General features: G+C 55.1%; 1 protein-coding gene across 1 annotated transcript in view; it reads right to left on the bottom strand.

Moving 5' to 3' along the window:
• The window catches only part of PLCG2 (phospholipase C gamma 2), a 50766-nt gene that overhangs the window by 26017 nt on the left and 896 nt on the right, over positions 1 to 23853 (bottom strand). The window contains exons 3-13 of the mRNA XM_075536742.1: positions 21153 to 21238; positions 19400 to 19520; positions 15741 to 15909; positions 14422 to 14526; positions 13182 to 13271; positions 12428 to 12603; positions 10399 to 10599; positions 8936 to 9070; positions 6876 to 7056; positions 5343 to 5414; positions 1301 to 1410 (exon numbers count right to left, since the gene is read on the bottom strand). Coding sequence (XP_075392857.1) covers positions 1301 to 1410; positions 5343 to 5414; positions 6876 to 7056; positions 8936 to 9070; positions 10399 to 10599; positions 12428 to 12603; positions 13182 to 13271; positions 14422 to 14526; positions 15741 to 15909; positions 19400 to 19520; positions 21153 to 21238 — 1446 coding nt within the window. The remainder of the gene's footprint in view (positions 1 to 1300; positions 1411 to 5342; positions 5415 to 6875; positions 7057 to 8935; positions 9071 to 10398; positions 10600 to 12427; positions 12604 to 13181; positions 13272 to 14421; positions 14527 to 15740; positions 15910 to 19399; positions 19521 to 21152; positions 21239 to 23853) is intronic.

The following is a 23853-nucleotide window of genomic DNA, read 5'->3' as shown; positions in this document are numbered from 1 at the left end:
CCACAGCCTTGAAGGCCCTGCAGAGCTTCCCCCTACCCCCCCCACCCCCATCCTTCTCAGGGGTCACTGGGAATCCAAGGGGACTGGATGGACACCAGTAGCAGCAAAAGCTGCCCGTGGGTGTCTGCCCCGAGAAGTCGGGGTCGCAGGGGGAAGACAAACGCTCAATCCTACAGCAGGCACCCACCCCCAGCTGCTGGGGGAGGGGAGAGGAGGTAGGCGAACTCAGCAGGGCTAGCATGGAGATCTTGGAACCAGAGGATTGGAATTTACACGAGACCGCCCGTTCCTCAGGTGTCGATGAGCAAGGATGTCACTTTGAGTGAGTTATTAATTCGCGTGGGAGATGGGAGACCCTGGCTCTTCAACACCCGAAAGAAGGCCTGGCACAGGTTCGCCCAACGCAGCGCAGTAAGGTGTCGAGGGGCAAGGATGTCACTTTGAGGACTAAGGTGCGCCTGACCCAAGCCGTGCGTGGTATGTTCAATGCCTCATCTGCAGGTACAAGTTGGAGTCGCAATGAGGAAGTCCGAATCGATTCGCCTGAAGCCTAAGGAGCACGCTGGCTGGACTTCTTCCAAGACAGATCTGTCTGTTCTTCTGGCGGACCGTGGGACTTTCAGTATTCTTCACCAGCTCCACAAATTCCCGAAGTACAGCCGGCGTGCTCTTCCACACAAGCACGCTGAGAACTGGGCTCACGTACTCCGGACACTGTCAGTAGTGGCCAGTCCCTGGAGAAGGACGTCCGCTTGGCAGAGGGGAGGGGCAGGGAAAAGGACTGACACACAGGTACAGCCACAAGGCTGCCGGGTGACCGTGCAAGGCCTCACCTCTCCCACCGAGTGACATGACAGTCATTGTTTCCTGCTCCCAAGAGACATGAGAATGGGCTCAGTGCCTGCCCTGGGACAAAGTCCCAGTAACCTGACTGCAGTCAGAGATACAGTAAGACGTAACATTTAATCGGGTGATGTTGTGAACTGCTGTCAGATCAACTCGGAAAGCTGTGCAGAGAACTGACCCATGGGGCGGGGGACTTCAAGGCTGTGACCCTTAGGAAGCGGTTGCCAGGCCTCAGTGGCATGCATACCACGTGGGGAAGGAATTTCCACAAGGCGTGTGATATGAATTGCTGGCCTTGTGCGTCCCGCATGCCCATCAGAGCGGAGACCAGGTCGCCTCTCCCAGGGACTGTGGGCACGGGCCAAAGTCGGCAGGACGGTTATTAAAAGGACGCAAAGGCAGCCTATGAACCTTGCCACCCAGAGCTCATCGGACCACGGGCACGCAGCCTTACCAGCCACCCGGCTCCTTGGAGACGTTGTGTATGAGGGCGCCACGGCAGAAGCTCAGCTCGTCGCTGCGCTTGGCTTTGTAGTCATACAGGGCTTTCACTGTTCTCTGAGGCTTGCAGAAGACAAGAGGAGACATCAGGCCGGGCTCCTAAGGCTTCAGGCTGAGGTTGCAGCACCACCTCCTGGTGAGAGTCTGGTACTGCAATATGCTGGCCCAAACAGTCACCCAAGGGTGGGGCAGGGACGCAAAGGATATATATGGGTTCTGGAGAATGCCCTGACTCCAGCTCGCCACCTGGGGTGTTCTCAACACCCCCCGAAAAGCAGCCTGGTTTTCAAGGATGTAGTTTCACACTCTGAGTCAGGGGTCCCCTAGTTGGGCTCCTTACACAGCCTGTGAAAGGGGCTGGGGGCGGGCACCCTCCAGGACGATCCTCAGAGATGGGGGGAAATGGGGGGGGTCCTCCCCTTTGGTAGGAACAAGCAGACAGAACCCACTCTGAACCACGTTTTTCTTCCATGAATTTGTCCCGATGCTGGCAGGTAAAAGAATGTCCACGGATCATGCCGGAGTTCATGAAGATACTGCAGAGATGGTCAGACACCTCCTACCCCCATCCCGCAGGTCAGCAGTCCACCCCACCCCTACTGCCAGGGAAGCCTGAACCGGAATTTCATAAGGGACCCACTAAGAAAGCACAGGCTACCGATTCAAAGCCATGAGTTCAAACCCACGTTTTGCCCTGGCTAGTTGGCTAAAATTAGCCCCAACGCCTAAGCAGGTTAAGCACAAGCCTTCTAACCAACAGATTGGTGGTTCAAACCCACCATCCATGCCACAGGAGGACAATGAGGCTGTCTGCTTCTGTAAAGATTGGCAGCCTGGAAATCTCCGCCGCCCCCCCCCCCCCCACACACACACACGAGGCAGTTCTACTCTGTCCTGCAAGGTCATAGCTGGAATGGACGCAATGACAGTGACTATACACTAGCAATGAGACCGGCGGCTCCCGGACCCTCGGTTTCTCCAGCTGTTGCGTGGGAATTGAATGTTTGTGTGGAATGCTGAAAATAAGGCTGGCTCAACATTTCTTCCAAGTCCTGGTGGCAGAGAGGATGACAGGTTGGGCTGCCAACCCCAAGGTCACCAGTTCGAACCCGCCAGCCACTGTGAGGGAGAAAGGTGAGGCTTTCTGCTCCCATAAAGAGATTCCACCTCGGAAGCCCTCGGGAGCCCTTCTCTGTCCTATCAGGTCTCTGAGTCAGAAACTGACTCATTGGTAGGGGCTTTGTTTTTTGGGGGAAATGTTTTCTTCAGTCTTTACTAGATACCCCAGAGAGGTAGGTGGGGCTATTTGTTTATAGGCGGGGAAACCAAGGTGCAGTGCTAAATGCAAGATGACCAGGCAGGTGCATAGGACGGCAAGGCAGTTAAGAACATAGCCCATCAGAGCCCCGGTGCCTGATGTACCTGGTCTATTACATTCCACCTTGTCATTCCAGGTCCAAGAACTCACGTGAAAGAAAGAAGGCAAAAGATGCCCAAAGCCTCATGCGTCTCATGAAGAAGTGATTGTGCTAACCAGGAGCTCAGAACACGGAAACGAGGGTGGGGAGGTGGGGGAAGGAGGGGAAAAAAGAGGATCTGATACCAAGGGCTCAAACAGAAAGCAAATGTTTAGAAAACGATGCTTGCAACATATGTACAGATGTGCTCAGTACAGTTGATGCATGGCTTGTTACAAGAGCTAAAAGAGCCCCCAAGAAAATGATTTCTTAAAATCAAATTAAAAATGTTAAGCCTCACCCAAATGGTCAACTAACAGGCACTCACTAAGTCAATGCCAGCTGGCAGCTCCAGCCCCCAGATTACTCAAAGGCATTAACAATGCTTTCTGATGTGCCACCCCACCCCCATACACACACCTTGGGTTTTTCAAATGAGAATGCCAATCTACACATTCTCATCCAGGTAATTCGGTTTGCTGTGCTCGACAAAAAACAGTCAGGAAGATGAGTAGCAGAGACAAACCACAGGTGGCCCAGCACAGGTGAGCCAAGAATCAAAGTGTCTTGGCTGCAGAGGGCTGGCGATGGTGGGCAGCGCCCCCGTGTGGGCAGAGAAGAGGCTGCATGCAGAAAGCCAGCCACTGTAATCGGCACTGGCTAATGCATGGCGGAGACCTAAAGCTTGAGAGATGTCAGCAAGGCAGGCTGGGGACTTGTCTTAAAGAGTCGGAAGACCTGGCTTGCTCTCTCCAAAGGCAGCAGCTGCCCACCACTGAAGAGAGGCTGTCTCCCAGAAGGGCGCATGCCTGCCTGGGTTTACCGCAGTCACCACCATGCCCTGACCACAGGATGGGTGCCATGCTGTGGCCATCACTGAAGCATTAAGAGAGACCATCATGGATGGAATGCTGCCCACTCTCCGCAGAGACACACTGAAGTCCTGGAACCGCCAGAACCTAGGGTCCTATAGGGTCTTGGAGGATGTTTTTAGCTACATTGCCAAAGTCAGACCACAGTCGGGTGGGGTCCTTGTGAAAGAAGAGGGGAGACACCAAGGGGAAGGATGGCCAAGTGACTCTGTACCTCTAAGCTAAGTGTCAGCCCCGAGCCCCTGGCCTGGGAAGCTGGGAGGGATGTGGGTCGTCCCCTAGTGGGGCGGGAGACCTGCAAATGCCGCCAGTTTGCACATCTAGTCTCCCAAACTGTCAGAAAATCCTTTTCTGCGGTGTCAGGTCCCCCACCTTTTGAGGGACCCTGGTTCTTACAGACAGGGAGACCTGTACAGCCCGGGCCTGGTCAGCTCCACTCCACACTCCAAGCAGAGAGGGGCTCAGGCCCTGAGGATAAACTCCAGAGGGCAGCAACCCATCGGGGGTTGGAGGGAGCCTGCCAGCAGAGACAGCAGCTGCTGGGGGAGTTCTGCCCTAAGTTTGTCTTCATCTCGAGCCAGGGATATCGCGGGACGCCAAAGCTCACTTTGGTAGACTTGCCCACTAAGCTCTTCGGGACCTCTGACGTTCCGACATGAGCACGGGGAAATCCGCGGTGGGAAACGGCTGAGTGTCCCGTCCCATGGTGAGCATCCTCAGGCTGGCTGCCTCCCGTGGGCACAGGCCACACCTGCTTTCCCTGAAGCACCCAATATTAAGAAGGAGTCTCAGGCGCTCAGAAACCCAAACATTTCTGCCGTTAGCTGGACCCCTGAGCATGGTGCACACAGCTCGAGGCGTCCACCTCTGGGCCAGCTCCACCTCCTCTCTCCACACCGGTGGGGGGGGGGGGGGGTGCTGCACTGGCCAGAGGTTAAAAGTCAAGAAACAGAATGGGGGCCTCTTCCTAATAATGGGCCAGATGGTTTCCCCAGAGAGAAGGTCCTCCTTGCCCTCCTCCTCCTCCCCAGGCTCCAACCCAGACACAGAAGAGCTGGGGGCTGGCGGGGAGGGGCACTGCAGAGCAGGCGTGGGAAGGAGCGACAGTGGCCGGCTGCTCCCTGAGGAATCCATCGCCACCACGGGCCCTGTCTGCACTGAAGCCACAGCAGAGAAACTGCTTGGCCCAAAGGTAGTTTGCAAAACTCCAGAACTCCGGCTGCAGTTCTGCTTCAAAGGAACCCCCCGAGCCTCTCCCCTGAAACTCAGGACCCACCTTCCCCATTACCATTTCCTCTGCCTCCCTGCAAAATAGTCCTTTTGGGCCAACTTTACCAAAACGCCTCATGGACCTGGTATGGAGAGGGCAGGGTACAGGGCGTGGGGCCCATGTTAATATACCACCCACCCCCTCTGTCCCACAGCCGTGGGGTCTCCTGCCACACACAGAGCCCCTATAGGGCAAACCAGAACTGCCCCCGTGCGGCTCCCATGCCGTGGATCCTATGGGAGCACACAGCCTCCTCTTTCTCCCTGAGGGCAGCTGGTGGACTCAAACCACCAACCTTTGTTTAGCAGCCTGACTAGGGGCCCCCACGTTAACAATACCGGGATTGGAAATCGTGTGGCGGGAGCGGGGGAGGGGAATGGGTTGCCAGCACCTTACCGTGGAAGGGTTAATCTCACTGGGATCCACGTACATCCTGCTGACGTCATAGAGGGAGTTTATATCTCTTTCCTGGAGAAACAAAAATAAAAAGAGCAAAGGGAAAGACATGGATCCATCTTTCCTCCTAGCCTGCAGTTCTAGGCTTCCTGACATGAGCTCGCCCCTAAGGCCCCTGTGCTCCTGAGACTGCTCCGGGTCTACGTTCAGCTACTAACCTGCATGTTGGTGGTTCTAACCCCCGGGTGGTGCCGTAGAAGTGAGCACCTGGTGAACTGCTTCTGGGAGGACCACATTAAACACACCTTTTTGTGTTGGGGTGTTTGTGCCAGCAAGGGACCCAGAAGAATACGTAGGTGCTGCTTAGCCTGTCATGTCACCGCTTGACTGGAGGGCCACTGAGATAGAAATGGCTCTCTGAGGCTAGCCCCTTTCTCTCTCTGCATTCTCCTTCCTGCTGGAGAGCCATGCTGAAACCTTCAAGCCCTGAGACACAGCCAGCACCGTTGGATCTACAAGACTTTGTGTTCCCTGGCCTGTGAGCTCCCTGCCTTCTGCATCATTGCCTGTGGCTGCGTGAGTCTCAAAAGGGATTTATGGACTTGATCTGGACTAGGCAGGGATGTTTCCTTGATATGCAAATGCTCCCTGATAGAAAGCTATTTCTTACGTATATATTAGTGCCTCTGGATTTGTCTCTCTGCTCTACCTGGCCTAGCACACCTGTGGAGAAGCTGTCCTGGGCACACATCGGGCAGCTGTGCACAGGGATCCACTGGATGACTATAGGTGTGGTTTAGCCTTTGCGGGCGGAGTGGGGACAGCGTGGGGTTTACTTCAGGGCCCAGGTGAGGAGACGACGCTAAAAACTTCTCCAAATCATGGATGCTTCCCCCCCCCCCCAGATGATCAGGGTCCCTCTCCTGGTCTGCTCTGTGCTTTGCTATGGACACACGGAGGGTCCTGGGGCCAGCACGAGCCAGAGAGAGCCAAGCCCACATCCAGAAACCCCATATTGGTGCCTTGAGGTCGGCCACGGGGACAGTGTTTACACCACTGGAAGCAGCCAAGGTTACAAAGCCTTCCCAGTGAGCCAATGACTATGACCCAGCTCCATCCTCTTCCAGCTCCCTGGGCCCTCCCTGGGCTCTGGCCACCGTGCCTATGTCCCACACCGCAGGTCTGCGTCCCTTGGCTGCCACCAGCTGAGCACTTGCTGTGTCCTGAACCCACAAGGCTCCACGAATCCAAGGGCCAGGGACCCTTTAAGGTTCAGAGGCAATGACTGTGTCTACCACAGCCTCCCAGGCCCCCCAGCCAGCTCCCCAGGAGCCCCTTCTTCCCTCAGTTCTCCCCACCCCGAGTCACAGGCTTCCTCGCCAGTCTGGGCCTCAGGCCCTCTAGACTCACTGCCACTTCTCCGCCCAGGGCAGCTTGCTCATCCCCCTCCTCTAAAGATCTCCTCGGTGTCCACCCTTCTCAGAGTGCACGGCTCTGTGGCTGTCTCTGCACCCCGAGGGCGCCCCCGCCTACCATGTTGTATCGCTCCAGCAGCTCGGGCGTCACGGGGTAGCGCAGCCTCATCTTGCGGTACAGTGCGTGCTTCTCGTAGTAGCTGACCAGCTCCACCAGGCTCTCGAAGTAGGCTGAGGTCCCCAGCACAAAGTGCCGGCCGTCCCGGGTGATCCGGCAGTGCTTCACCTTGCCCCGGGCCCTGCATGGGGGACCCCAAACCAGAAGTCACGCAGCCACCCCTGCCGGCGGTCCGCTTGACCGGTTTGTTAGAAGCAGAGTGCCCGCCCTTTCTTCTGAGGTGCCTCTGGGGGAATGTGAACCTCCGGCCCTTTGGTGAGCAGACCAGAGTACTCACAGTGGGCACCACCAGGGTCGGCGAGAAAACACCAAGGGGCAGCACCTTTACGGAAGAGTCCTCAAGAGGTTCAAAGGGGGGCCTCAAGACACTGAAGAAATTCAGTTCTCTTTCTAATACACCAAGGTGCCCTGGTGGCGTGGTGGCTATGTGTAAGACTGCTAACCACCAGGTCGGCAGTTCAAAACCACCAGCCACTGTGCAGGAGAAAGAGGAGACTTTCTGGTCCCCTAAATAGGAGCCCTGGTGGGGTAGTGGTTACATGCTGGGCCGTGATCCATAGGGTTAGCAGTTGGAAACCACCAGCAGCTCCTGGGCATGAAGACTGGGCCTTCTACTCCCATCAGCAGGTGCAGCCTCTGAAGCCCACGGGGGCTGTTACGGGCTGCCATCGACCCAATGGCAGTGAGTTTGAGCTTTGTATTCCATTTTCCCCAGACTTCCTGAGTAACCCTGGGGTTAGCGTCTCCTAACACATGGATTTGGCTCTAAGGACACACTAGATCCGAGATTTGGGGGCCCAAACCGGCTTGTTGGCTGGTTTTATTGATAAAGTTTTATTGGCACACAGCCCTGCTCATATGTAGTCGCAGCAGGTACCCGGCGGTCGGCCGGGACTCAGTCTCTCCTCCAGGGCCATATGGAAATGGAGGCTGGATTCTGGTCGGCAACACCTCAAAACTCAATGTCCACATCTTGAGAGCTTCTCTCCAAGGGCTTGCCCAGAGGAAAGGGATTTTTTAAAGGAAATTGTGTTTCAAAAAGGAAGCAGAGCGTTCATTTCTTCATCAAAACAAGAGGCAGAGAAGAAGAAAGAGCGGGAGAAAGATGGAAGCGGGAGCAGGCTTCTTCCATCTCATGAGCTTGGATCGGGCAGAACAGCAGTGAGCTCTGGCCTCGGTGGTACAGCTGGGAGGCTCTTAATGAACACCGAAGAGCCCACGTCGGGGGCAGACTGCTGCGCTGCTTCCACGTTGGCCGTTTCCTCACACTGTTCAAACAGCAGCTGCAGCAGCAGCAGCACCACGGCCTCCTGCGAAAGCCTTCCCTTCACCAAGTCCTGGGACAATAAATGCTGGCAGACCTCTCCGTCGGGGCCTCCTCTTTGCAGTGGTATTCATTCGTTTGGAATTTTATTTTTAAAAACACAGACAAGGAAGGCCGCAGGGTGGGGGACAGAGCATGCTGGAGGTTTAAATTGGTGTGCCAGGCTGTTTGTGTTTTGTTGGTTTAAAAAAAAAAAAACAACAACAGAGCAAAATACCCATGCATGGGAGGGGCTCTCGATTTCCCATGAGAAAACGCTTCCAAACAGATTGGAGAACATATGTGTGTACACATGTGTGCATGTACATGCATATGTTGATGTGTCTATACACTGCACGTGCCTACACCCTAAGAAACTATCCCTCAGCAGCCCAACGACTGACGTAAGGACCAAATGACACTTAAAACTTCTGTCTTATCTTAAAATTTTTCTTTAAGAGAAAGTTTTAATAAATCATTTTATTGAAGGCTCTTACAGCTCTTATCATAACCCATATACCCACTGTGTCAAACATATTGTACATGTGTTGCCATCATCCTTTTAAAAACATTGTCTTTCTACTTGAGCCCTTGGTCATCTTTGTGTTCCCTCCCTCCCCCACCCTGCCCCTGCCCCATGTACCCTGCCCCTGCCCCAGCGTCCTCTGGCGTGGGGGTGCAGGCCCGCTCCCCTGACCTGAAGGTGATGGCATAGGAGTCGGCCCCTTCTCGCTCAGCTCCTTCTCGCTTCCGGACGAGGAAGGCCCCGTCCCGGGGGACCCTCATCAGCATGTCCTCTGCTTCCCCACGGCTCAGCCCATCGTAGTACCACCTACAGAGAGGGGCATGGTCAGGGGAGAGAGAGCAAGGCTGCAGGGGACCGACAGGGCCAGGCGAGAGATGGAGGCGTGGGGAGGGGCCAGGTAAGAGAGAAGGAATCTGCTGGGGACGAAGCCTGGTGACACAGAGACAGCAGCTGCAGAGGGGCATGGGCATCACACCCACTCTCTCGGCTGAAAACAACAATTTTTGAAGTGCACGTGACCACACACAGGGGGAGAAACTCTGGTGCAGGGGCCGGCGTGGGCCCCGGAAAGGAATTCACGTGCATGCACCAGGACTGAGCACAACCAGCCGGCGGGCTTTGGGGCTCCATCTAAGGACCTGGAACAGGAGGGATGGGCACCTGTGCTACACTGAACAACAACAACCATCACAGAATGGTACGGGGAAGAATGTCCCAGTGGAAAATGCTCTGCTTCGAGTATACGGATTGCTATTCTTTTTTATTCTTTTTTTCCCCCAAAAGGCCATTGGGCCTGGAAACGCAGACTGGGAAAGGGAGAGCAGACAGAATACCGGTCCAAGAACAGTGTGGTAGTTACATAATCTGTTGTCAATTCGAGACTTAAGAGTGAAAGGGTGGAGTTTAGCCTGTCAATCAGGTGGCAGCTTGATGACCTCATTTGAAGGCCTGATGGAGATAAACAGCTCGCTGGAGGCGGGGCACACACTCAGTCCCTGGGAGACATTCCTGATGATGAGCCGCATGGAGCTCTGCTGATGGCAGCCTGGGCCCTGGGAGCTGGAGGAGCCACGTCGAGACCCACACCAGCGCTGAGATGCTTACACCACCACTGGACCCACAAGACCTTCCACCCACTGGCCTATGATCTTTCTGCATTCGGCAACGTTGCAAATGTTTCGTGAGTCTGAAGAGGACTTTATAGATTGGTATCAGATATGTGGGCTATTATCGGACTTATGAACTTGATATGGACTAGGCTGGGATGTGTTCTCAATAGTCAACTGATCTTGTATATAAAGCTCTTTCTTATACTCACACGAGTCTCTCTGAATTTGTTTCTCTAGTCTACCTGGACTAACACAAAGGACACGCGTTCCGGTCCCTGCACAGAAATGGAGGAGTGGCGTTACCAAAACAGATCTCTGGTTTGTTTCCAGGTCTAACAGCCAGGGTCTTTGATGAGCAGAAAGGTGTTGTGTGTGTGTGTCTACACACACACACACACACACACACTCGCATTGGGATTAGAGAGAGGAGCGAGGGACAGGAGCATGGAGCGGAGCAGGCAGGGCGATGGCTAGCCCCTTAGGGGTGGTTGCAGATCCCAGGGGTCCCGGCCTGGTCTCACTCACGGCTTTGATTCGTGCGGGTTGGGGTTGGGCACGGGGTCGGTGAGCCGCAGTTCAAACTCGGCACAGCGCAGGTGGCTCTCGCGGTAGTGCTGCACCAGGGCGTAGATGCTGGTGAACATGAGGTTGTCCGTCAGGTAGTACTTCATGGTCCCGCCCTCCATGGTGGAGCGGATGCGGCAGTGCTGGACCCGGCCTGACCGCCTGCAGGACAGGGACACGGTCACCATAGCTGCTGGGAGTGGGGGGGGGGGAGGGCAGTGGGCACAGAGCCACAGCAGGGCCCTCGGAGGGTGTCGTGTCACACAGGCCTCCCCTCTGCTCTCAGAACAGGCTTTCCGATAGACTGCGCTCTAGACCCCACATCCTACCCCAGCTAGATTCCAGAACATTCCACATCAGTCTGTGGTTCTCAACCTGTGGGCTGCGACCCCTTTGGGGGTCAAACAACCCTTTCACAGGGGTTGCCCAATTCATAACAGTAGCAAAATGACAGTGATGAAGTAGAAAATAATTTTATAGTTGCGGGGGGGGGGGCACACATGAGGAACTGTCTTGAAGGGTCATGGAATTCGGAAAGTTGAGAACCACTGGCTAGATTATAAAACATTCTACCTACTCTATGTTCCAGAACATTCTAATCTACTCTAGATTTCAGACCATTCTACTTGCTCTAGATTTATTTTTGCCTTGGTCTAGATTCTAGAACATTCTACCTACTCTAGATTCCAGACATTTGAACCCACTCTAGATACCAAATAATTTTACCTGTTCTAGATTCTAGAACATTTTAAATCAGTCCAGATTTCAGAACATTCTGCTTACTCTATGTTCCATACAATTCTACCTTGGTCTATATTCCAGACTATTCTACCTCAGGCTAGATTACAGCACGTTCAACCTGTTCTATGTAACAGAACATTCTAGCCCACTCTAGATTCCAGAACATTTTACCTCGGTCTAGATTATAGAACATTCTACCTGCTCTGTGTTCCAGACCATTCTAACCTAATCTAAATTCCTGACCCTCTACCTCTGTCTAGATCCCAGATCATTCTAATCTACTCTAGAATCCAAATCATCCTACCTACCCTAGATCTTAGATCATTTTAATCTACTCTAGATTTCAGAACCTTCTCCCCATCCACTCTCTCCCCGCCTTTACCCATATAACTCCTCCCTGAGACCCAGACAGTCTAAGTTCAGATCCTGACCCTGCCACTTTCAAACTGAGTGACTCTGAACAAGTCGCCTGGCCTCTCTGAGCCTCAGTTTCCCCAGCCCTGAAACAAGGATCATTACAGCTTCCACCTGGTGGAGTTGTCCTGGGAATTCAATGAGAGGGCGCGTAGGGCGTACCTGGTATGCTGCCCAGCACCGGGTAAATGTGACGAAGGCAGGAGCTCCCACTCTGCTATTACAGACCGTTACCCTGCAGGCCCCACCTCACCCACTGCTTCCTCCACGAAGTCTTCCCTGACCCCACCCACCACCCCGGTCTCAAAAAGCCACACGTGAACCCTGTCTTCTCTGCCCTTGTCCTTACTCTGACAGGACACCATTTGCAATATCACCTGTAACACTGCCACCACCCCAAGGGCAGGTTGGGCTGTCTGTCCACCGTACTAAGCAGGACACAGACCCGTAGGGGTGCGATAATTGAGGGCTTTCTGCTACCTGCAAGGCCGGTCATTCAAACCCACCAGCCGCTCCATGAGAGAGAGATCTGGGCATTGACTGGGAGCCCCATGGGACTGTTCTGCTCAGGCAGACAGAGCGCCCGGGGGCTGGCACCCACCTGGTGGCACACAGACAGCACTAGTACCGAGTGAGGCTCTCTTACTAATGATGCCCGCACACATGATGCACTAGCAAGCCATCCTGCTACCTTTTCTCACACCGTCCTCCTGACCTCTCTCTGGCCGAGAAGACACAGGCTGAGTGCCTTAGCCTCAATCACACGGGCCCTGTCCCCTGAACCCTCACACCCCCGGGATGAGCACAGGGCTGTGGTGGCCCGGGGAGGACGCACCAGAAGGACAGGGTGTAGTCGTTGGGGTAGGTCTCGCTCTCGCGCACCAGGAAGGTCCCATCCTTGGCCCCGGACTCGGCGCAGTACTCCTGCAGCAGCTTCTCGGCACTGGTGCGCTTCTCCACCTTCTTGTGGAACCACTTCTCCCCGAAGTGCAGCTCCGTGGGGGGCGTGTCCTGGACACAGTGGGGGTGGGGATGGACAGGAAGCCAACATTGACAAGCAAGCTAAGTCAGCACCAGGGTGCCCTGCAGACTGGGAGTGGGCAGAGCAGAGGCCAGTCCTGCCTGGCTCTCCCCTCAGAGGCCTGGGAAGACCACTGCTGGAGACCACTCTGCCCTCCACCAACCAGAGAGCCCCATTTACGGAGGCTTCTGCAGTCCCAGGACATGACAGTAAGGGCTCCCTCAACTTGACGCCACGTTGGAGAGCCATGGTGTCTTGGTGGCTCCGCTCAAGAAAGAATGGCCCACAGTGGAGGGGAAGAGGGCCAGAAAACCCTGGACCAGGCTGCCGCTGGAGAGAGCATCTCAATGTCCCCATTGGCCTCAGGGAGCACAGGCCGCCACCATATTGGTTAAACATGAAGGGCAGCCAGCCAATCACAGTAGAGCTATGCAGGCCTTGGTACCCAACCAGGTAACTGCTCCCTAGCATTAAGGAACTCTGCTTGAGGCCATCAGCGGACCAGCACTGGTGATGGGCCCAGGAGCAGCCCAGCTCTGGAGGCTGTGGCAGCTGGGGGTCCACCTACCTGGGGCAGCTCCTCTTCCACCACCTGCTCAATGTCGTCACTGAAGGATAGCTTGGCGTCGGCGATGGCGCAGTAGTGCCGGGTCCACTTCTACAAGTGAGAGCAGTGTTGGCCTCGGGAGAGACATCAGAGTCTCTACCCACCTACCCAGGGCTGCTTCCCTGCCCTGTCTGGATCCCCAGCATTCAGCATTCGAGTCCCCTGTTTCCTGGCCTCGGGGATGACATCACTGATATAACTGGATGGCTTTTAAACTGAATATGAAAGGAGCCTAGCTGCCCAGTGGTTATGTGTTGGGCTGCTAACTGCGAGGTCGGTGGTTCGAAACCACCGGCCGCTCCTCAGGAGAAATTTGAGACGTTGTACTCCTGTTAAGACTTCCAGCCTCCAAAACCCAAGTTCTGCTCTATCCCACAGGGCAGCCATGAGTCAGAATCAAATTGATGGCGCTGTGTGTGTGTGTGTGTGTGTGTGTGTGTGTGTGTGTGTGTTCATCTTCGCCAGCCTCTCGAGAATTCACTGGCATCTCACGGTGGCTCAGAAGCCCTGGTGGCATAGCAGTTACCCACTGGACTGTGAGCTGGAAGGCTGACAGTTGTAAACCACCAGCTGCTCCTGCCGCTCCTTAGAAGCTGAGGTTTTCCACAGGAGAGACTTGAGACCTGTGGATGTGATGCTAAAGGTTTTCCGTGAGCACTGTCACATGGGCGACCGTCATGGGGACGGACCTCAGACTTCAGCGCCCTTCTAATGCGTGCTGCCTCAGACGGGAAATTCTTGACCTTAAGGCTGCCTTTGGAGATGTTCAATGGAGGATTCTGTGAACTTACATTGTAGGGGTAGGTGCACTGCATTGACTGCAAGCACTAGTTGACTGTCAGCACAGTGCAATGTTCTTTAAAATGCCTACCTCTTTTTTTCTAACCCTGTTTTGTTTTTAAATGCATTTTAAGTGTAGTTTTCTCATTTAGTAAAAGTTGTCTAATTGGGGGGGAAACAACAACAACAACAACCTTGCAGTCTCAGAAACCCACAGAGGCAGTTCTACCCTGTCCTATACGGGCGCTGTGGGTCCGTATTGACTCGATGGCCATGAGACGGAGTTCTCTTTCACAGGAATGTGAAATGATTTCAACAAGCGTCAAGAAGATACAAACAATCACGTTTCATCGTGGAGAATACCGAAAGGGAGCCACCCCCAGCCCGCCCCAGGCCTCAGATGCACAGGGAGGTTGCCCACCTGGTCAATGGAGTCCCACATGGACAGCTCGCCCTGCTGCTTCTGCTCGTCCTTCTTGTCCTCCATGTTGATGTCCACATCCCCGCGGGGGCCCAGCTTCTTATGCTGAGGGGGGAAACACGCAAAGCTGGACCCCTCCTTACCCAGGTGTCGGGACTGACCCACCAGCAAGCCCTGACCCGCACCACCCACCGTCTCCATCCCTGTCCCTCACTACATCCAGGTCTGTGGTCAGCGCTGAGCACCCCAAATGCTGCCCCGAGGCAGGGCCACATCCCCACCCACCTGCCCCGAGTCCCTAAGCCCCACACACATACACACGCCTCCACCAGGAGATTTGGTGTCCCTTCACTGTCCATCTCCCTGCTAGAACGCAATCCCACAGCCCTGCAGGGCACCACGGAAACTGGTGGGCAGGACCCACCAGGGACAACAACCCAGTTCCACACGAGTCCCTGCTGACAGGGGCGCATCGCAGGCAAGTCAGGCAGATGGGACTCGGGTGGTTTCTTTGTATTTCTGAATATAATGTGCCTGCATCAATAACGCACCTGGGCACAGAGCTCAAGGGAGACCCACCAGAAAGGAATGAATGAGGGAGCCATGCAGTTAACAAGGGGAAAAAATTACAACTTGCGCATCCTCTGCATTAAAATATCGTAACTGAGTGACCTTGCCCAAGCCCTTCAACCTCTAAACCTCTGTGTCCTCATCTGTAATGGGATGAGGGGATGGAGGGGGGGGTGGACAAGATGAAAGACTGGTGGTCCATCCTGCAGGGTGCTGTATTGAGAGTGGAGAAGAGAGTGCAGTGAACAGGCCTCTCCTGACCCACAGCACAGTCTGCCCGTGCCGGGACAGTGAGGGGCAAGCCCTCGTGACCACTGCCCTCCTCAATTCAGACCCCACAGCAAAAGCCAGGAAATCTGGAGGTCACTCGGAGCAGGAGTCAGGGGAGGGGCCGGCGCTAAGAGCCTCACTCTCTCCTGCCTGTGCCCTGCTGCCAGCAGCTAGATGCTGCCTATGGAACACAGGGGCAGTGTCCAGCAGCTGTAGCTCGCATGCTCGGCCAAACAAAGAGCACCAACAGGCCAATGCCTAGCATGCGCCTGTGCCTGTGCCGGGCAGGCTCGGCTGTGAGCCCGCGCACCCACGCTTCAGCATGTCCCACTCACAGCCAGCTCAGAGGGGGCTTCTGTGCTGCTAGTCCCCCTAGACCAGGGAGGATACAGAGGCCCCATGAGGTGGGGGGCTCTGCCTAGGACAGAGGGTACCCCCCAAGCCCCCACAGACTGGAGGGCAGCCGCGCCGGAAGCTACCTTGATGATGATCTTCTCGCGCAGCTGGCTGGGGGAAGGCAGCTGGTCAGCGCTGGCCTCCGTGGGCTTCACGAGCAGCAGGCCGTCCAGCACCTCCGTGAAGACCTTGGCCATGTAGCGCTGCTGTTCCACCCCACAGTGCTGCTCGATAGACAGGATCACAGGGAAGCTGCAGCGGGCGGGCGGGCAGAGAGCTGGTCAGGAGGGGTACTCCCTCTGCCGCCAGGCCACGGCTCAGGCACCCCCTCTACTGCCCAGCACAGGGACAGACCGGGGGGTGGGGGCTGACTGACCCTGGGGCGGGGAGCAGGCATCCACCTGCAGCTTGGACAGACCCTCTTCTTCTACATGTGTTGCTTCAATGAGTCCTCCAATGGGAGAAAGGCTGAGCGTCCAGAGGCACAACCTACCTCTGAAACCTGACTGCAGAGACTGTGGGCCACAATTCTACTGACATACATGACAGCATGTGTTTGTGTGCACGCCAACATGTGAGTTGAGGAAATGTGGGTCATTTCTGGCCATTGTAAGCAGTGTTCAGTGAAAGGTGCTGTACGTGTATCTGTCCATTTCAATCCCTTGGGGAGCACACCTAGTCACGGAAGTACTTACTAATCAGCCCACATTTCAGATGTGGTAACCAGGGCACAGAGTGGCACCTGCCCCGAGCTAGGAACAGGCCTGGGAGTTCAGAGTGATCCTGAGCTCACTGCCCCCCTCCCCCAACCCCCCACCCTCCAAGGATGCTCCACACTGCCAGTGAGCAAGCAGATCCACTCTGCCTCCTCCACACAGCCGCAGAACGCTCCTTGTTACTGACCAAGAGCGGTCCTGGGGGTGGGGGGTGCAGCCAGACCACAGGCCCTCGGCCTGTTGTTGCCAATAAAGCTGTATTAGAACCAGCATGGCTCATCATCGTCGTTGACATGGTCTGTGGCTACTTCCAGGTCCCAGGCAGAGGGAGGGGTTGCAAACAAGACTACCTAGCCAGCAAAGTAGGAGTGTTTACTAGGTGGTCCTGTCAGCCTCACCCTTGGACAGAGATCTGCCGGTGGGATGGAGAAGCCAGCCCAGAAAGCAGCCTCACCGAGGGCCCGTGTGCACCCAACACCTCGGTGTCTCCTCTGTGAAATGGGAACAGGGGAGCCCACTATGTAGGGATGAGCCAAGGGCAGAGCACAGAGGCTGGTCCCAGGGACTAGACAACACCCTGGATTCCACCTGTAGAAACAGGCCGACACAGTGGTGCATCATGTAACGTGGTCCTTGTAGCCAGCATCTCTGTAACGTCTACCAATCAACCTTTTCCTGACGGGCCTGAGAGAGGGTAGGAGGAGATGCGGAGAGAATCCAGCTGTGTGTGCCTGTAGCAGGCTCCACTGGATGGACATCCTCTGGGTGTCCAGAGCCCTCTCAAAAGCATGAGAGGGGGTGTCTCACTCCCAGCAAGGGCTGGGAGTGGAGCACGTCCTCTGGACCCAGAGATCCCCACAAAGTGAACCTCCTTGATCCAGGAGACGGCTGAGGGGTGACACTAGAGGGATGAAGGATAAGGATCAGCAGACTGGGAGCAGCGGATGAGATGTAGTCAGCCCGTAAGTAGAACGGAGTGGTTCTGAGGAGGTTGGCTTGTGAAGTGGGGTGTCTCTGAACACTCAATACAGGAGATAGCTAGGTTTGCTCACCCACAGTGTAGGAACTGAGTGCTGATGATTGAGGGTGACTGGAATGGGGTGCCTCTGAGCACTTTGGGGACCCGGGTGCCTTGGGGTTGAGGTGCCTCTGGGCACTTAATTTGGGAGGTCCAGCTGAATGCCTTTGGGTTGAGGCTTAAAGTGGAGTGAGATGCCCTTTGGCCAATAAAACCCTAAACGCTTGATAATGCCCTGACTAAGCAGTTTTATTTTGAGCATTTCCACCTAGAGTTTTAGCCTGTCCACCCCCTAATAAGTCCCGTAACGTGAGCACTGCCCACGTGCGTTGTGACCACTGTAGTGAATCGCAGAACCTAACTGAAATCAGCGTTGGGGGAGACACAGCCCTTGAAGTCAGAGTGGTTATTTATGGTGGATCTGTTTTTAAGGGTGGGGGAGATAGTTAAACTTGACTCTTAGATGGTTACTTTGTTACTGTTTCCTGCTAGAACTAAAAAGAACTGTAAGAAATGACGTGCTGCCATTGAGGGGAGGAAAGCTGCTTCTGGAGTCACCTGGGCAAAGCCAGGCTGGTTAGGGAACAGACATGATAGGGGCAGGACCTACTGGGTCCACCTTGCCAGAGGCCCACGGCCATGTGCACATAGCTGAAGGCAGTCCAGGGATGGAGAAGAGTCGGTGTGGGCTTTCAGAAGTTTGAGGGTTTACGTCTATTTGACCCGACTGTGAATATTGGCGATCTCTCCCACCTGGCATTATCAATAGCCTACAGGGTGAAGGAAATCAATACGAGGATCACAATGATTGAGCGCTTACAAAACCCGTCTTCAGGCGTTCATTGATAAAGGGCTTTAGAAAGGGTCTGTTCCTTCCGGTCAGGAACCTAAGTAGAACTGGAAGCTTGGGTGGAACCTGAGCTCCCCCTAGAAGTGCCGAGAGAAGAAGAGATTTCCATTTGAAGACGTGTTTTGGGGAAAGGAGCTTTTAAGCTTTCTGAATTTTGAGTAAGCAGCATGTCATTGGGTGGCACAGATGGAGGAAACAATCTGTGCCCATCAGAGAAAGTTCCTTTCTAGGACCGACAGTTACAGGCAGCCAGTGAGCAGATAGTCAGGTAGGCTGGCAGGGCAACCACCTGGATCTACTTGCTGATGGGAAGTGGGAGAAATGCAGCCAGAAAGAGATGGCCGAGTTGGGACGTGTCCCACGGGCACCGGCTGATCTGGTCCACAGAGACGGAGATGAAAGAGCTGTCTGAAGTTTAACAGGTGGTGAGTGCTGACCCTTAATGTGTGTGTGTACTCCAGAGGTTGCAGCTGGTACCAACTGACCTAGTACGGATGGCCAGGGCTGAATCGGCCAGCACCCCAGGTGAATGAAAGACGCTTGACACTGTGGGTTGATGTGCTCTGGACTGGGCTGTACTCCTGGGTGCAGACGGCCAAGTTCCGACAAAGATGGAAAATTCTTCACAACAAGAAACACTGCTGTTTCCTTAGAGTACTGGGCTGTAGGGTTTGGGCCCTTTGGAAATTGGCTATCTAAAATGAGAGACGCATGAAGCGGCTGGCTGACACACTCTTATGGGTGTGGTCTCAGTAAAATGATGACAAGTGACAATGGCGAGAAGAGCCGGGGGTGGCCTGCAGGGCACCTGAGGACTGAACCCCGACCTGCTCAAGATGAAGCTTGACCTCGTGTGCGCGCGTGTCCACATAAGACAACATGGGGAAGTGAACATGTGTCCCACAGGATGTGTCTGTGGGAGGGTGTGCAAGGGAGAGTGAGCATTGTGTGTGCACGGGGAAGGGGACGAGGACGTCTATGTGACAGTGTATCTGGGTGAGCCTGTGTGCAGGCGTGGGTCTCCCCCTACTTGGATGCGCAGAAGGGACCCTGGTTTTCACTTTCCCGCAGATGTGTTGGACCCTGTTTCTTGTGCCTACAGACCTCTCGGCCCCTCCCTTCGAGGCAAACTGTCTGGAGAGCGAGCAGCCAACTGACCTTGAGGCAACAAAGGCGTGGTCTTTGATGGCCTGCACCACGTCGTCAAACTTGATCTTGGTGGTCCGCGTCCAGCCGTGGTAAATGATGGGCTTCCCATCTGGCCCGTCCCAGCAGTCCACTAAGGGGAAGAAGCAGATCTTCACCGCTGTGTCCGCCCCTCCACCCACACCCATCCAAGGACCTCGGTCCTACAGCCAGCTCGATTACTACAATAACCCCACTGCGGGCCCAGACATGAGGGTGTGCCCATACCTGTGGGCTCATAGGCAGAGGATTTGCTACAACACCTCCACATGACTCGCCTAAACGGCTCTTGTTCGAAACCCAGTGTCAGGTATTCTGTGTCCTGAGGTCGCCTGTTTAGAACATGGCTGACGGTTTCCGCTGGTGGAAGTAACAATAAAGCTACAAAGAATTCCTTTCTAAAGACTCTTGAGAAAAGTCACTCAGATGTTACACATTGCCACAGGCTCTGCCAACCGCCAGCCATCAAAATCTATCTCCCCCTCTACACACACACACACGCACACACGAAGAAACAGAACAGTCTACTCAAATAATTGCTACTGAAGCTGGATACCATGAAAGAAAAGGCTGATGACCTTGGGGCCTCTGTTAGAGGTTAGCTGGGCCGTTGGTGTTGGTGAAGGGAAGGGTGAGAAGGTGAAGCATGGACTAGGCCAAAGGAAGCAGGTCTCCAGAGTCAGGCTCAGTCACACCAGTTGGTCCTAATGGTTTCTTTCCTAGTTTCTCAAAACTCCACATTTGGTGGGTTCAAGTCAATTCCACATCAGAGTAACCTACTGGATAGTTGAGCAGCTTCTGTGGGTTTCTAAGCCTCTCAATCTTTAGAGGAGCAGAAGCCTCATCTTCCTCCCACGGAGCGACTGGTGGGTATGAACTGCTAACCTTGGGGCTAACTGCCAATGTGTAGATCACAAACCACCAGGGCTGCTAGTTGTTGAGAGACTCCTCCAATAGAGGGGATACCTGGTACCTGTGCCCGCTCCAGCGACAACTATTAACCCGCCAGCCTCCTAAAAGCCCAGAAGGTGGAGGGCAGAGGTTAACAAAGCCATCTCTGTATCCAGCCGGTCAGGACACATTCTAAAGACCAGGGCCAATGCCCACCAGCACAGGGTTCGCACCAAGGGGACACAGCTCCAATCCAGCCAGCCAATGCCACACCTTGACAAGGAATACTGCGGGGCTACATCCCTCCTCAGATGCAACAGGAACCCAGTTCTGCCTCAGCCTGCCCCATGGGGCTCAAGACATACAGCCTCGAGCAAGTCTCAGGCCAGTCTGGATGTGCCACACCCATCTCCTTGCTCCACCCAGGCCAGCCCTACTGCCGAGACCCGAGGAGCTGAGCAGAACAGGTCCTCAGCGCCTCCAAGGTTCTCATCTTTCAGGAAGCAGGCGGCAGGGCTGGGCCCTTTGTGTCATCTCCGAGGTAGCTATGTCATTTCATGTCAACTTGGTGATATAAAAAGGGGGGAGGGGTGGCCTGTAATCCTCCTGCATTCCTGCATCACTGTGTGTTGGCTTCGTGAGTCAGAAGAGGGGTTTACGGACTAGTATCAGACTTATGGACTTGAGTGGGACTGGGTTGGGCTGCTTTCCTGTCTACACAGCTTCTTGATATCAAGCGCTCCCTCACACAGCTGAGCATCACTAAATTTGTTTCTCTAGCCAGCCCAGTCTGATGCAGTGACCACGGCACACCCCCGGGGGACGGACTACTCACACTCGATGCAGCGGCAGCCCATGCGCAGGCACCGGATGTACGCCTCTGGGGATGACTCACTGCGCAGCTGGTCACCTGTGAGGTACCTGAAGGATGGGAGAGGGGAGCTGAGTGGGGGCCAGTGCCCAACACTGGGGTGCCCTCATAGACCTCTGCAGCCTGGGCCTGCTGCTCTTCTGGACAGCACTTGCATGGCGTCAGTGAGCCATCACCATGTGGTCAACCATGTGGGGGAGAGGGGGAGAGGCTGGGTTCCAGGTGGAGGCCCAGCCCATGGTGTCGGGTGAGGGAGTTCACCACCGGGTGGGAAGGCTGAAGGCACTAAGAAGAGATGGAAAAAATGAGCCCAGCTGGGTAGAATCATGGCAAGAATGCCCCATCGAAACAAGCTGGCAAGAACTCCACCTCATGCACTTCAGACATGAGATCAGGAGCTCGGTCCCTGGACGTCACGCTCGGCGAAGGAGGACGCCAGAAATGAGGAGGACCCTTGAAGAGATGGCTAGGTCGTGTGGGCTCCAGTACAGCCACTGGGAGGCAGGTACAGGACTGGGCAGAGTTTGGTTTGGCTGTACCAACAGGAGCTGTGGGTGGGAGCTGACTCGATAGGACAATTGTCCACGGAGTCACAAGGGGACCTGAAAGTCCTTACATCCACCCACAAGCCTCTCAGCCTCCATGTAGCTCGGTTTAGAAGGGGGGGCTCCCAGCTGGGCTCAGGAAAGTGGCTGGGCAGCTGTGGGTGGCCTGGAGCAGTGCTGTGGGCCATCCACCTGAACTGTCCTGGGAGCACCTTTCACACGGAAGGCGATTTCCATGATCACAGGCCACACCTACTACAGGCCACCAGGGGCCGCCCAGGCCGCCCTCGCTGGCACGTGTGCCCCTTTCTGGCACAGCGTAGATCCTGTGTTTTATAATAACTTAAAGGGAGCAGGTCTGTGAGCATCATTTTCCCAGCAGCCTGGGCTCACTGTGTCTGTGTCCTTTCAGGCGTTTTCATGTCACCCACTTAGCAAATGACGGCGGAACGTCACTCTTCAGTGCCCCCAGAAACCAAAATACTGTGCACGACCCTCTGTGCTTCCTCGCAGGTGGTCGAGTGAGCCCGCAGGATCTGCACCTGGGTTTCTAGCCTCTTCATTGCCTTCTGGGTCTGGTAGAAGTTACTATTCCAAGCCACCCAGCCCTCCGCCGACGGGAAGGCTTTCAGGCAAGAGAAACTATACTAGGACCAGGAAACCATCCAGTCCCACCCGGAAAGTTGGTGCCTTCTGCCAATGCTTGCCGTTGCATGCCAAAGGCCTTCGCTACAAAGCCACCCTGTGGACAGCCCCTCTCCTCTCTCCTGGCGTAGCAGAGGATACCTGGTGGCCAGGTGAGCCCATCCATCCAAGAGGTCAATCTGCACATGAGCATCTAAGAAGGTGTTGATGCCCCTCACACACACACACCCCCACCCCCAGCATCCCTGAGATGATCTAAGCTGATTCCATCTCAGAGGGAACCCACAGGGCGGAGCAGAATAAATTGCCTGTGGGTTTCCAAGACTCGCTCCGGGAAAGCCTATTAGAAACTCCTTGTGGTAGGTTGGATGTCCACTTGCTGGGCCACCAGGACGCCCCTGTGATAGGCTCCAACACTGAGGTCAGCTCCTGGGATGGGATATTCCGTGACACAGCCGAGCAGCTGTGGGGAGAGCAGGGTAATGTGCCGCCTCCATCTGGTTGCAGCCTGGACACACGGCGGGAAGTGTCAGTCAGGGCGTGGCCTGCTCTCAGACACGGTGAGGATGTGAGCTCACTGCTGCTGCTGGAGCCTGCCAACCTCGGATGCATTCAGCTCTGCCCCAACCAGCCAGTGGTCTTCCTACTGCCTGATCATCAGCCCTGCCTGCAGCTATAGGAGTCGGAAGCCCCCAGCTTACATCTGACCCAGACACTGGAACCAGGCTGGCTTACCCTTCTTCAGCTGTAGGTGAGCTGTTTCTTGATCGAAATCTCTTTCTATACACACAGGTCCCACTGCTTGGCCTTCGATAGAGAACCCAGCTGCACCCAAGGCTGCCGGCTGCCTCTCCTGGAACCTGTCCCCCAAGCTCGCCACCACCATCCCCCAGATCCTTCCCGCCGGCTTCAACAGACCTCTCTCACTCTCTCCCCCTCTGCCTGGAACCTTCCTCCTCAGCTGGGCCACCTGCTGTCATCAGCAGTCGTCCCACAAAGAGATGGCCATGCCAGGAAAAGCAGTTGGGGTCATTTAAGAAAAACACACTTTTTCTATCTGGTTGGGAGGGGCGGGGCTTCAACTATCCAAACTGGTAGTTTTCCTGGTGTGGGCACCACGTAAACCAGTGCTAGTAATTTAAGGGGGTGGGGGGGGCACAATGGGCTGCTAACCTCTAGGCTGGAAGTTCCAAACCACCAGCTTTCTACTCCTGAAGACAATTAGCATCTCGGACATCCCCAGGGGCAGTTCTACCCTGTCCTCTAGGGTCGCTAGGAGACGGTATGGACTCTCCGGCAGCGCGTGGCTGATTGTCTGGTAGATCAGTAGGAGGCGAGTGTGTTTTCCATGAAGATTTGCACACGTCTGGTCCCCACGCAGCACGTGTCTGTGGCATGACCGGGCTGACTGTCGTCATAGTATGTGAGCATTTTCAGTTCCTCTCGGCGCCCCTGTGGCCACAAACCTAGTCTCG

The sequence above is a fragment of the Tenrec ecaudatus genome, chromosome 18 (genome assembly GCF_050624435.1).
Source record: "Tenrec ecaudatus isolate mTenEca1 chromosome 18, mTenEca1.hap1, whole genome shotgun sequence".
NCBI lineage: Eukaryota > Metazoa > Chordata > Mammalia > Afrosoricida > Tenrecidae > Tenrec > Tenrec ecaudatus.
This window is presented reverse-complemented; position numbering and strand designations above follow the sequence as displayed.